General features: G+C 44.5%; 1 protein-coding gene across 5 annotated transcripts in view; it reads left to right on the top strand.

The window, feature by feature from the left end:
* The window catches only part of LOC135195080 (zinc finger protein 19-like), a 38686-nt gene extending 24615 nt beyond the window's left edge, over positions 1-14071 (top strand). For all 5 annotated transcript variants that reach the window (XM_064221456.1, XM_064221454.1, XM_064221453.1 and 2 more), the window contains one exon: positions 12095-14071. In XM_064221456.1, the coding sequence (XP_064077526.1) occupies positions 12831-13829 (999 nt within the window). In that variant the 5' untranslated portion in view covers positions 12095-12830 and the 3' untranslated portion in view covers positions 13830-14071. The remainder of the gene's footprint in view (positions 1-12094) is intronic.
* Positions 14072-14355: the final 284 nt, after the last annotated feature.

Below are 14355 nucleotides of genomic sequence, written 5' to 3' on the forward strand. Positions count from 1 at the left end.
ATCATCATAATAGTGTAGTATAAATACTAACTCGGCAGTCATTCTCGCTCTGGAATCAGCTGATGGCAAATGTGAGTTTGCATTGCCGTATCCAACTCATCCTTGTCCTAATTGGCTAGCATGACTAACGTAACAACTCTTCCTCACTTAGGCCATGTTTGTCGTCTGGAAGGAGACGTGTTTTCAACTATGTTGACATTCAACATAGTCAATAATGGTATCTTGTGCCATATAATCAGATATCAGATTTAAGGAATTCGTTTGTATGACATCTTCGTACGTTTAACAGACTAATTGTCGTCAGTAGTAATTACATTGCGCTTATGTCAATTACAGTTACAAAAATAATTACCAGTCGTATTATCAAATTACAGTGACAACTGAATTTAATATTAGGCCTAATAAAGTTACATTTAATTACCTTACCATATGTAATTGATTACTTTTCATTAAATTACAATTACACGAGCTTGTCGTCAAACAGCGCTGTTGTAAGGAGGCATGGCTTAGACAGACAATGATGTCGGCTATTCTATTTCCTTGGCTCCAGATTCAACCATATCACTTGTTCTCTGCTAATGTTTTTGTTCCTAGTTAGCATAAATGAATATCTGGATACTTAACTTAGGATACTTAACTTAGATGGAATGTTGTCATATTGTTCATCTTACGATGTAATTTAAGGCCAAAATTTGACTAATACATCTCATTGGAAGCTAGTTTTTCCCTCAGGTTAGATTGCATAAATTCAGCGTTTCCGTTCGTTTTCACTCGTTTTCATAGGTAATACAAACTTACTTAATCTTTTGTCGGTGTGAAAACAACAGTAATGAGCTCTTTCATGCTATTGGTTTCTTTTACCACGGCTGCGTTTGAATTCATACAAAGCTTGGGACTGCTATCCAGGTTGCTGATGCACATAATATTGCCGTATCAGCTTCAGCTACATTTATAACATGATTACAGTAATAACTGTCGCACGCAGATGAATACAATAAAATGATGTTGCTATCGGATTCGATCGTATTAGCAACAAGTTCTCATTCGGTTGTTCATAGCTGTACGCAGTTATACGAGTATATATTATCATTAAATAATACTTTTTAACTTGGAAGAGGGATCAAATTTATGGAGGTGGAGATGTTAGACAATTGTAATTTTCTCTCTCTCTCTCTTCTCTCTCTCTCTCTCTCTCTCTCTCCTCTCTCTCTCTCTCGTCACTCTCTCTCTCTCTCCGTCTCTCTCCTCTCTCTCGTCTCCTCTCTCTCTCTCATTCTCATCTCTCTCTCTCACTTTCCGATTTCATATTCTCTCTATTCATCCTATTTTCCATCCTCTCCTAACACTTGATTCATTGTGCAACAGAGAGGTTTTTTCTTCCTGTTACACCTTTTCAAACACTTTTCTGTCATTTTCCTTTCAGCGCTGAATGACCTCATAGGTCTCAATACTTGGCCTTTGGGCCTAAATTCTATTTTTAACCCAACAATCTCGCTGTCTGACTGCACGCTACTGCCTACGTCAGCTGCGCGAGAGATATAGGAAGACTTATTTGCAGTGTAATGCCGATTTTAATTACTAACCCCATTGTAAAATCGAATTAACGCAAGTCAATAACTGTAGCTTCAATACGGACTGTATTCACGATCACGTCTTGAATAATTTCCTGATTTTCTAATGTTTGTCAGATTATCGTGGGGAACAGTCAGTGTAGTTTTCTCTCGCCCAGTTTTCTGTTGAAGCTTATAATGTCTTTACACAATCTTTCATCTGGTCATTCTTTGGATGTCGCTTTGGAGTCTTCTCGCTCATCCTGTTTTCTTTGCCTATAACACAGCAGAGCCAGAGTTTTCATAGTTTCATCCTGAAATTTGGGGTTTTCAACCTCTCTCTCTCTCTCTCTCTCTCTCTCTCTCTCTCTCTCTCTCTCTCTCTCTCTCTCTCTCTCTCTCTCTCTCTCTCTCTGGGTCCTGTAGTTCTCAGGCTGCTGGTGTTTATGCTTCAAGGCGGTATCCGCAACTCCGTATTTTCAACCTTACTTGTTTTGAGACGTAATGTGTCGTCCGTAGTTTTTGCAGGGGCTACGGCAGTTGGAGTTTCATCTGCGCCATCGTTGACTGTATCGATACCGGTTGTGTCATCATCCACTTCTTTCATAGGGAAGTTAGTAATCTTCCTTCTTCGTTCCCATTTATATACCTTAGGTGTGTGAGACATAACGTGCTTACCGCGGTAATTGCTGGACAGCTACGGCCGTTGGCAGTTCGTCTGCATCATAGTAAGCACTTTTTTGTGGCCGCGGCCCCTTTTCTTAGGGTAGCTGGTAATTTCCTTCTGCGGGTCCCATTGGTTCCACGGTTCATAACCCGTCATTAAAGCACTGTGTACCGCACAGTTGGTTCTCCACCTGCACAATGTCGGCGGTAGGTGCTCCGGTGGCTACTCGTAGTGACTTCACTCTCTCCTTCTGCTTATCTTCCCAACTTTTTCCTACTGCTTTTCTGTTCCACCTTAAGGGGTTTCAATGTGGGTTCGACCTTGATTCCGTGTCTACTGGGAATACTTCCTTCCCTCACTTGCTCCGGACTCCAGTCCAGGTTTAGTATTGGTAACGGGCGTTAGTTGGATCGCGTTTTGCGACCTCTACGCTCTTAGGGGGTGTTGCACGCCTATTGTAGTCGGCCCGGTATCATGTCATAGTCACTGGTGAGTGCGGAGTTTCTCAGTCAAGTGAGACTGGTTCCTGGTTAGGTCATTGTCTTGGTTGGTACACGTTTGGCGCAACAGTGTGGGAGTGACTTGCAGGGTCGGGCGTTCATCGCCAAGGTATGTTCGGCTCAGGTGTAACGTTATCGTCATTGTGTAGTGAGGGTATGCGCTGTCGAGTGACTAACTCTTACAGGTTTTGCGGAACTGGTGACAGTTGGCTCTTGTGAGGGGGTGGACAGTGGTCGGATAGGGGTTGCGTTATCATGTCGGGGGAAGTGCGGGTTGCACAGTCGAGTATGTCTTGCTCAGGAGTTTATCATCTTCTTGTTGGTATATCGTTGCGCAGTCGGATCGGTAGGCTCAGATATGATGGGATCTTTTGTATGTTGTTTGGTATCGAGCAGCCAGGCGTAGTAGGTTCCAGGTTCTTGGGTGCTGCTCTTGTGGGGGTTCGGCCTTTCTCCTTTTTCCTCTTCCGGTGTGGCTGGACAGGTCTGACAGAGATACCCAGGCGTAGTAGGTTCCGGGTTCTCGGGTGCTGCTCTTGTTGGGGTTCGGCCTTCCTCCTTTTTCCTGTTCCGGTGTGGCCGGACAGGTCTGACAGAGGATAGATACCTTTGAAGAGAGACTCGTTTACTAGTTGTGGGTTTTTGGTTCTCCGGCGAAGGAAGCGAGTATAACGGATTGTGGACTTTGTCCTTTCTCTCTTTCCGCATTCCAGGCTCCGGAGGAATCTCACAGTTAATTCCAGGAATATTTGATACGTTGTATTCAGCCAAACCAGCAGTCTCAAACATCAAGTAGGCTGATCTGGTTTTGGCGAGTCGGACAGTTTTTGGGGAAGGACTTTGGCTAGCATCACTTTCTGTATGAGGTAGTGGGTAACTCCTCTGCCGGAGTCCGACTTCCGGTTTACGAGACAGTTGAGGCTTTTCTCTATTGGGTTCCTTCATTGATTCGTGTGGTAGGGGTTACGGATCATGAGGCTCATATTTGGAAGACACCTTTCACAGCTAGTGGGAGGCCTTGTCCCACTCTGTGTGGATGTGGTGAGAGTTGATGGGTGTTTCTCTGAGCCTGGACTGTTTGATAACCTCTTCACTTTGGTTTCGAGGGGGTTTGCATACCAGACTAACATTTCTGATGGTTATACTATGTTCTTGTCAAGGTGAGGAGGGACTTCTTGTTAAATCATTGCCTCAGCGCTATCCGGACATTCATAAGAAGGGGTTCTTAGTCAATCCAAGGGCGCAAAGTATCGCGGAGGGCTACCCTTTGGCTTCTGGAGGAATGTTTTGGTGTCGGCGATCGTGTAGGTGGTTATTTGAGAGTTGGTGTGGTTTTTCACAACACCGTACCTTAGGGAATTTTAATTTCTTCAGAGAGGTTACTCGCGGGGTCCTGTCGTTGGTAACTCAGTTTGTTCATGAAACTTACCTGTCAGATATATATATAGCTGTATTTTTCCGAATCCGACAGAAATTTAAACACTTACGACACACGCAGTGGGAGTCAGGTGGTTAGTACCCATTCCCGCCGCTGGGAGGCGGGTATCAGGAATCATTCCCATTTTCTATTCATAATTTTTCTGTCGCCGGTGCTGAAAACACCTGTTTGCAGCACCTCCGTCCAGATTTTGGAAACTTACTAGCTACTTGAGTATCCTTTTGGTTTTTCTTTGGTATCTGAATTGGATCGGTGGCTTGGCACACGTTGACTTTGGTTTGATTTGAATTTGGTATTGATTTTTCTTTGATCAAGATGTCAGGGTCTAGTTCTGCTAGCGCTAGATTTTGTTCTATGTCCGAATGTAGAGGTAGGCTACTGAAAGCTTCAGTAGACCCACATTCTGTTTGTAAAGTTTGCAGGGGGAATGAATGTACGTTTGAAAGTCGTTGTAAGGAGTGTGAAAGATTAACAGAGTCGGAATGGAAGGCGTATGAAACCTATCTTAAGAAACTTGAGCGAGATAGGTTAAGGAGGTCTTCCTCCAGGAGTGTTTCAGGTAGGCAAGATTTAAATTATTCTCCGCTAACCCTCCTTCTGTAGATTATGCTCCTACCCCTGTAGTGTTGCCTCCGGCCCCTGAGACAGTGTCGGTAGAAGGTAATACATTATCGCTAATTCTTGAATCGATTCGTAACTTAGAATCAAAAGTGTTAGCTCTGGAGAGCAAAAGTGAAGAGAAGTGCAGTGAAAGTGCCCCTTGTGTAGTGGAGGGTGCGTCAGATCGGCCTCATTCCGCCTCTAGACCTAGACCTCTGCTTGACTCCCAGATTACGGGGAGAGAGCATGTCGAAAGTCGAAGGAGGGTTACGAGGAACCCCCACCGATCTGGCGTGCCTTCGGCAGCTTCTGACGAACCTACCCAGACTGCCAAGGAGCGTGCGCGTGCACGTCTTCTCAAGGAGTGCTTTTCTTCTTCTGAAGCTTCCTCCCCGCGCTAAGGGGTGGAGCTCTCATACCGCATCACGTCCGCTGAAAAGGACGGCTCGCGTTCGGGACGCTTCACGTCCAAGTTGTTCTCCAGAACTTTGCTCGTCGCCTGATAGTGCGTTTGCTGCTTTTCCTCCGCAGAAGAAGCGTAAGGATTATTCGGAGGCGGAGTCTTCCCTAGATGTTTCTTTCGAGCGCCGCAGTCGCTCTAAGGTGCGTGAAGTGGAGGTTCCTGGGAGTAGCAAGAAGGTGTCCCCTCGCCACTCGCCTGCTCACAGGATCAGCCCCTCCCCAGAAAAGGAGGCTTCACCTACAAGCAAGATTCTCCAGTCTCTTCAGCAGCAACTTTCAGAGATTTTTTCCTTCGAGAGAGACTGTTCCACGTCGCCGTAAGAAGGATGACAATCTTCCTGTGAAGAGGTCGAGGCGTTCTCCCTCTCCCTCTCCTCGCTCGTCTCTCTCTCCGTTTGAGTCTCCCTCTAGAGTTCGTTCTGCTCCCCAGCAACTTTCTAGAGGAGGCGAGAAATTAGTTTCTCGCTCTCGAGAAGCGGTTGTTTCCGCTGCTACGAAACTTGTGGATAAGAAGCGCGTTTCTTTAGATGCCGAGCGCGCTTCTGTGAAAGTCAAACGCGCTTTAGTGGACGCCGAGCGTGACTCGGTGCAAGTTTCGCGAGCGCCAGTGGACGCTCAGCGAGTTTTAGTGGACGCTCGGCGCGCACCAGTGGACGCTCGGCGCGCACCAGTGGACGCTCGGCGCGCACCAGTGGACGCTCAGCGCGCACCAGTGGACGCCAGGTGTACACCTGCGGCGTTTGAGCGTGCTTCAGTCGGCGCCAGTAGATTGGCTTCGGACGCCAAACGCGCGCATACGGACGTCAGTTTTCCACTTCCGCAAGCACAAGCGGAGGCGGGAACTCTTACTGTTCGCCGATCTTTCTCTTTTGAGAAAGCTCGGGACTCTTCTTTACTTCCTCCGACTTCTCCAGTGTCTGAAGAGGAAATTAGTGACGCTTTCGTCGAAGTGGACGAAGAACAGCAGTTGGCTCCAGTTTCGACGGACTACAAGGTTTTGACTCGTTTGCTACAGTCAGTCTTTGCAGACACTTTCCAACCTGAAGCTCCACGTACTCCTCCCTCTCAGTTTTCGTCTTCCAAAGCTACTAAGATCTCGGGCTTTGTGAGAATGAAGAAGTCGCTTTCTACGAAGCAAGCTTTTAGAAAGATCCATGATTGGATGGAAAAGAGGAAAGCTTCAGGCAAGACTTCTTTCGCTTTACCACCTTCAAGACTCTGTGGCAAAGCTGGTATGTGGTATGAGACGGGAGAAAACGTCGGAGTTAAGCTTCCAGCCTCAGCTCAAGGAGACTTTGGTAGTATTGTAGACGCCACCAGAAGATCTTTTCTGTCTTCCTCGAAGGTCTCTTGGACACATAGTGAGTTAGACTTTCACCTTAAAGGCCTCTTCAGGACACTAGAGGTCTTTAATTTTCTTGACTGGTTGCCTGGGAGTATTTGGATGCCAGGTCCAGGAGTTCTGATTCCATCAGTCTGGGGGAGCTGTCCAGTGTATTGTCTTGCATGGACAAGGCCGTCAGGGATGGTTCTGAGGAATTGGCTGCTCATTTCAGCACGGGACTGCTTAAGAAAAGAGCACTTTTTTGCAATTTTACTGCAAAGTCGGTCTCACCAGCGCAAAAAGCGGATCTTCTTTTCGCTCCTTTCTCAGAACATCTCTTCCCCCAGTCTATGGTAAAGGACATAGCTGCCAGTCTCCAGAGGAAAAGCAACCCAAGACCTTCTGGCACAGTCTTCTAGGAAGCCTACTACTTCTTCGTCTTCTGGGTCCTCTGCTTTGAAGAAATCGAAGCCCTTTCGATCCGCTTCTTCCTCGAAGCCAGCCCCTCGAGGAAGAGGCTCTTTCAGAGGCAAGACTCCCGCTCCTTCCAAGAGCAAGAAGTGAGAGGGAAGTCCTTCAGACACCGGTAGGAGCCAGGCTTCTACATTTCGCGAAAGCTTGGGAAGAGAGAGGTGCCGACGCTTGGTCTCTGGACATCGTCAAGAAGGGGTACAGAATTCCTTTCCTGATGTTACCCCCGCTGTCTTCGACACCAAAGGATTTGTCTCCGTCGTATCAGGGAGAAAAGCAGAAATGCTTCACGATCTACTAGATCAAATGATCGAGAAGCAGGCAGTGGAACAGGTCTTCGACCGGAGTTCTCCGGGGTTTTACAACCGTCTGTTCCTAGTGCCGAAGCAGTCAGGGGGGTGGCGCCCCGTTCTGGATGTCAGCAGTCTAAATCGCTTCGTTACCAAGCAGAAGTTCAAGATGGAGACACCTCAATCAGTGCTTGCAGCTTTAAGACCGGGGGATTGGATGGTCTCGTTGAGACCTTCAGGACGCATACTTTCACGTCCCCATCCATACCCGATCAAGGAAATACCTGCCGCGGTTTGTCCTGAAAGGGAAGATTTTCCAATTCAGGGCACTCTGCTTCGGTCTCAGCACGGCACCGATGGTGTTCACCGTTCTTATGAAGAACGTTGCGAGGTGGCTCCATCTTGTGGAAATAAGGATCTCTCTCTACCTAGACGACTGGCTTATTCGAGCCTCATCGCAAGACAGGTGTCTGAAGGACCTTCACACGACTCTGTCGTTAGCGAGGTCCCTGGGACTTCTGGTGAATCTCGAGAAGTCGCATCTGACTCCTTCTCAATCCTTAGTCTATCTGGGGATTCAGATGGACTCAGTGGCTTTTCGGGCTTTTCCGTCCCAGGGGCGACAACTTCAATGCCTGGACAAAGTGTCGGCCTTTCTAGGGAAGGAAACATGCTCGGTGAGGGAATGGATGAGTCTGCTGGGGGACCATTTCTTCACTGGAGAAGTTTGTTTCTCTGGGAAGGTTGCACCTCCGACCACTTCAGTTCTTCCTCTCAAGCAATTGGTCACGCAAACAGGATCTAGAAGAGGTCTTGTTTTTGACGGAAGAAGTGAAAAAGCACCTCAAATGGTGGTTGGATCCAAAGAAGCTTGCGGAAGGACTTTCGCTCAAGCTTCGGAACCCCGACCTAGTGTTGTTCTCCGACGCGTCCTCCACGGGTTGGGTTTGGGAGCAACACTGGGAGGGAGAGAAGTGTCAGGCACCTGGAGAGGGGAACAGGTGTCCTGGCACATCAATCTAAAAGAACTTTCAGCGGTTTACCTTGCTCTAAGGTTCTTCGAGGAGGAAGTCTCCAGCAAAGTGGTTCAGATAAACTCGGACAACACCACAGCCTTGGCATACCTCAGGAAACAGGGAGGAACTCACTCTCCTTCTCTGTTCGTCATCGCGAGGAATATCCTGATCTGGGCGAAGTCGCAAAACGTCACGATTCTGACAAGATTTGTGTCAGGCGTGGAAAACGTGCGAGCGGACCTTCTCAGTCGGCAAGGACAGCTTCTGCCGACGGAATGGACCCTTCATCAGGAAGTATGCCGGTCGCTATGGAAGCTGTGGGGACGTCCTCATCTGGACGTTTTCGCAACTTCCCGAACGAAGAGACTTCCGCTGTATTGCTCCCCAGTTCTGGACCCGGGAGCAGTGGCAGTAGACGCCCTACTGTGGAATTGGTCGGGACTAGACATTTATGCTTTTCCCCCATTCAAAATCCTCGGGGAAGTAATGAGGAAGTTCGCTGCATCAGAAGGAGCGAGAATGACCCTCATCGCCCCCTTCTGGCCAGCGGTCGACTGGTTCACGGAGGTGATGTCCTTCCTAGTAGACTTTCCAAGGACTCTGCCCCTAAGGAAAGATCTACTCAGACAGCCCCACTTCGAGAGGTACCACAAAAACCTCCCCGCTCTGAGTCTGACTGCGTTCAGACTATCAAGAAGTTGGCCAGAAGCGAGGGGTTTTTTCAAGACCTGTGGCAACGGCGATTGCCACCGCAAGGAGGCCCTCCTCAATCGCAGTTTACCAATCAAAGTGGGCTGTCTTTAGAAGTTGGTGCAGAAGGAAGGAGGCATTTCCTCCACCTCAACCTCTGTGAGCCAGATAGCAGATTTCCTTCTTCACCTTAGGAAAGAAGCGAAACTAGCCGTTTCCACGATTAAAGGCTACAGAAGCGTGCTTTCTGTGGTCTTCAGACATAGAGGACTCGACTTAGCGAATGATAGAGACATTCATGATCTCATTAGATCATTTGAGACTGTGAAAGTTCTCCAACCTAAAGTACCATCGTGAACTTAGACGTGGTACTGAAGTTTCTCATGTCGAGTCAATTTGAACCGCTCCATTTAGCCTCGCTTAGGAATCTTACTAAGAAGACCATTTTCCTAACCGCTCTGGCGACGGCGAAGAGGGTTAGCGAAATTCAAGTCATAAGCAAGCATATTGGGTTCAAGGATCATAGTGCAGTTTGTTCCTTAAGTCCTACGTTCTTAGCAAAGAACGAGAACCCTTACCAACCCTTGGCCGAGGACGTTCGAGATCAAAGGGTTGTCGGAGCTAGTGGGACCTGAAGCTGAGAGAGTCCTGTGTCCTGTCAGGGCTCTCAAGTTTTATTTGCAGAGAACCAGAGCATGCAGAGGTTCTTCGGAGAACTTGTGGTGCTCTGTGAAAAAACCAGATCTTCCGATGTCGAAGAATGCACTGGCGTTCTTCTTAAGAAGTATGGTTAAGGAAGGCCCATCCCATGAAAAGTGTAGTGAAAGTGACATGGAGCTTCTGAAAGTGAAAGCCCACGAGTTGAGGGCTATTGCTACTTCGGTGGCTTTTCACAAAAATATGGCAATCAAAGATATTTTGGGCGCCACTTATTGGCGAAGCAATTCGGTGTTCGCTTCACACTTACCTGCGGGAGGTGAAAGCAACATACGAAAATTGTTACTCGCTCGGACCATACGTCGCTGCAGACACTGTTTTTGGGGCAAGAAGTAGCGCTATCCTATCCTTTAATGGTTTAGGGGAGTTTTAACTTGTGTTATGGTTGTGGGGTTGACCGCCTGCGGCGGATCTCCCTTCCATTAGCTTAGTCTATGTGGGATACTTTTGGTAGGCTACGCCAGGTGGTTTGGTTTTACTTCGTTGCTCATTGTATGGTCAATGGTCTAGTCACGTCGTGGTCTCGCCCCTGTTGACAGATCATCTGGAGTGCACCAGCTATATAGGTCTCTACCTCGCTGGCAACTCTAGTAGCACAAGCAGACTTACGCGGCAGTAACCACGAAGTCAGCTATGCTAACAGGTAAGGAATCAAGATATCAATTATCTGCATATATATGTTTCCTAAAATCTTCTATTCTGTCTACTCCCACCACCAAAGGTGGGATTCAGCTATATACATATCTGACAGGTAAGTTTCATGAACAAAATGATATTGTAATGATACAATTAAGTTTGTTCATACTTACCTGGCAGATATATATAATCAAGTACCCACCCACCTCCCCTCAGGAGACAGTGGAAATAAAAATTATGAATAGAAAATGGGAATGATTCCTGATACCCGCCTCCCATCGTCGGGAATGGGTACTAACCACCTGACTCCCACTGCGTGTGTCGTAAGTGTTTAAATTTCTGTCGGATTCGGAAAAATACAGCTATATATATATCTGCCAGGTAAGTATGAACAAACTTAATTGTATCATTACAATATCATTTTTATTGTTGGCTTGGTAGAGTTAGGGTGTTAGAAGTTTAGGGAGGCAGTGATAGTCTAAATGAACTTTAGGGTTAGAAGTTTAGGGAGGCAGTGATAGTCTAATGAACTCTAGTGTTTCTGTTGGTCAAACTTAGACTGAGTGTATTGTTCCTTAGGCCCTTGAGATTAGGCAGATGGTCATGTTGGAATAACTACAATTTCTTCAGCACAAGTCATCTACATCAGTGAGCAGTAGAGAACTGAAGGTCCTGCACACTCAACTTCTCCTCCATACATGAGAGGCTAGATAGCCACAAGGGAGGTTCACCATTTCCCCTCCATACATGAGAGGTATAGAATACCACATGGGAGGTTCTTCAGACTCAGGCGGTACCTTGGACTCGACACCGACGGTATGGTACTTCCTCTGCAAGCATCCTCACCTACTGAGCTGGACAGCCAGGTGAGGAGATTTGTTTTTTACCTTATCACATGGGAGGTACTTCTGACTCAGACAGTACCTTAGACTCAACATTGATGTTGAAGTACTTTCTTTACAAACATCCTCACCTAGTGAGGTGGACAACACGGTGAGGATATTTGTTTTTACCTCCATGAATAAGAAGTATAGCTTATCACATGGGAAGTACTTCTGACTCAGGCAGTACCTTAGACTCAACACTGATGTTGAAGTACTTTCTTTGCAAACATCCTCACCTTCGAGTTAGATAACTAGGTGAGGATACATGCTTTTATACATGGTAGGTTGTTTATGAGCTACCTGCGTATGTTCCGTGGACAGGTTGGGCTGAATTAGATTGATCCCACCTCCGAGTAAATGTTGTTAATCAGGCTAATTCAGGTGTTCAGGGAGTGTATTGCAATATGAAGTTTTCATAATAAAACTAATATTGTAATACTTACCTGAACACCTGAATGATTCCCACTCTCCTCCCCACTTCAATTTGATAGTGAATGATTCAATTGAGGAGACAGGCCTCTGGTGGCCGGTATTTGCGGCAGCATTGCCAACGGTAACACAGGTAACTCATTTGACTAGATTTTACCTGCAGCGTTTGTAATACTGACAGTTAAAATTACCCACTTAGTGGGTAAATATGTGGGGATATAGTTTGGGCTGGTCAGTGACCAGGGCTAATTCAGGTGTTCAGGTAAGTATTACAATATTAGTTTTATTATGAAAAACTTCATACTTGCTTATGTAGGACCAAAGTTAAAGCAGTTTTGCTTTGTAATATCAGGGTATATCAGTAAAAAGTTTATATGGATATACTGTGTTGTCTACAATTATTTTATTTTTCTTTTGCAGGTATTTGTAATACCAAACTTACCCCCATCACAGAAGACATCATTTGCTGAAAAGTGGGATTTAATAGTTTGTATGAAGGAATAATGTTGTCACTTTCTCTGATATAGAAATGCTCTATGTTACTCTAATATTGATCCATAATTTTATCTTGTCGAATTGAATAAATTGCAACATGTATCCCAGATATTTTAGTCATGAGGTCATTTGGAAAGCCTGAAACTTGACTCTGGCCTAAGATTGTATGAAAATATTGTACGTTATGTAAGTGAAACTAATAGCCTAATTTCTCAAGAATGTTCTATTATTGTTTTATTTAATACGAATTGTAAGTCCTCAGAATGTTGTACCTAAGTAAGCTCTTGGTTAATTATTTTTCTTCCCTGTACTATACATAGGTATACGATTGAGGAATTTTTAAATATGTGTTACTAACAGTTTCTTGTGATGGCTATAAAAGATGTAGCTTAAAAGAGACCCTGACTTCAGTTGGAAAAGAGGTTCTGAATTTTTGGAAATTTATTAACCTTTGTATTAATCATGGATGACCAAGATAAAAAACCTTTTCATTGTAATATCTGTGGGAAGGACTTTTCTTTAAGTGTGACCTTCAAGGCTCACACAGTGCTGCATAAAAGGGAAGCACCATATAAGTGTGGTTGGTGTGGTGAGGTGTTTGTTAGGAATAGCATTGAGCTCAAAAATCACATGCGCAAGCACCTGGAGGCTGAAAGTGAGGATGAACATAATGCTCAGGATTTGTCTTGCAAGTTTTGTGATAAGAGATTGTCCACAAAATCCAGTCTTAAAAAACATATGCAATTGCATAAAATACAAATGCATGACTCTGACAAAGCCTTTGAATGTGAGGTTTGCAAGAAAGTTTGGGAAAAAGGAGTGTCTCAAGATTCACTTGCATCGGAGACACTCTGGGGAGAAACCTACCTTTACCTGTGAAATTTGTAACGAGAACTTTGAATCTAAGACTGCCTTGGCAAGACATTTCCGCCAACACAAGGATGAATTGCAATACAAGTGTGATGAGTGTGGGAAAGTTTTTCGCAGCAAGAAGGTCCTTGGGAATCATAAGAAAAGGAAGCATTGTGATGAATTGACACATAATAGTCATGAAAATAGTGTCAGTGTAAGTAACATAAGAGAGTACATTAATCCTATAGAGGATTTGTCAGATAATATCATGGAAAAAAGCCCAATGGAAGGTATAGAAAGTAATATTGTAGAAAAGCAGTATACCTGCTCTTCATGTGGAAAACAGCTGAATTCACATAAAAGTGTTCTAAATCACATGTTAATGCATGCAGAGACTGTACTCTATAGTTGTAAAGTGTGTGGCATTGCTTTCTCAAACAAAACATTGTTAGCTAAGCATGAAGGAAAACATGATAATTTCAATGAAGCTGATGGCTGCACAAAAGTATTATGTGAAGCAGTGGAAAGTCAAGAAAAAATTACCCTGTATATTAAGAATGACGACTCTTCGCCAAATAAGTTCAACAATAAGAGAAAAGTGTTCATGTTGGAGGAAAGAGGACCACATCTTGATCAAACTGGGAAAATAGTTAATAAGAAGTGGAGACAAGGTGGTGAGAGGGATAAAAAGGAGGATGTGATGGTTATTAATGAAGATGTGGTGATTGAGGTTGAAGAAGTAATTATTGCTGAAAAAGAGGATGATAACACAGAATCTACGGGTGTTGTGCTAGACCCTCTTTTATAACTAGTCAGTTTATAAATTCTTTCTTATAGGTCTGATGTGAGCCTAAAAATGTTAAAAATAAATAGAAACATTTTAATGGTTTCCTTTCCTTGTTGATTAATGGAAAATCCTCAAGTGAAAAGTATTAAGAGAAAATTTAGAATATTTTTATAAATTTTTTTTTTTTCCTTTTGGATTCCATTAATGATAGATTGTTCAGTTTCACATATTGAGTTGTCAATAAAAGTTTTTTGTGAAATCTGTCAGGTTATTTTTTTTCTCTTTAATTCCTGTATTTTTAGTACTACTGTAATAAATTAATAATCGTGTGTGGACTAAGTTTTGTTTGCTTTTTAATGAAGAGATGATCATTGTTAAATTAAGTTTATTGCATGAAGGTAAAGATATTCAAGAAAGAGTTGGTCAATGTTGTTGAGTGTCTTATGTTAAACCTTATTTGTAATTTATTGGTTGGTTAATGTCTTCTTTTAAAAAGTGACATCAAGAGAATATTGATTACTCTGAAACCTTTGTTACTGATGGACTG

Source organism: Macrobrachium nipponense, chromosome 15 (assembly GCF_015104395.2).
Source record: "Macrobrachium nipponense isolate FS-2020 chromosome 15, ASM1510439v2, whole genome shotgun sequence".
NCBI lineage: Eukaryota > Metazoa > Arthropoda > Malacostraca > Decapoda > Palaemonidae > Macrobrachium > Macrobrachium nipponense.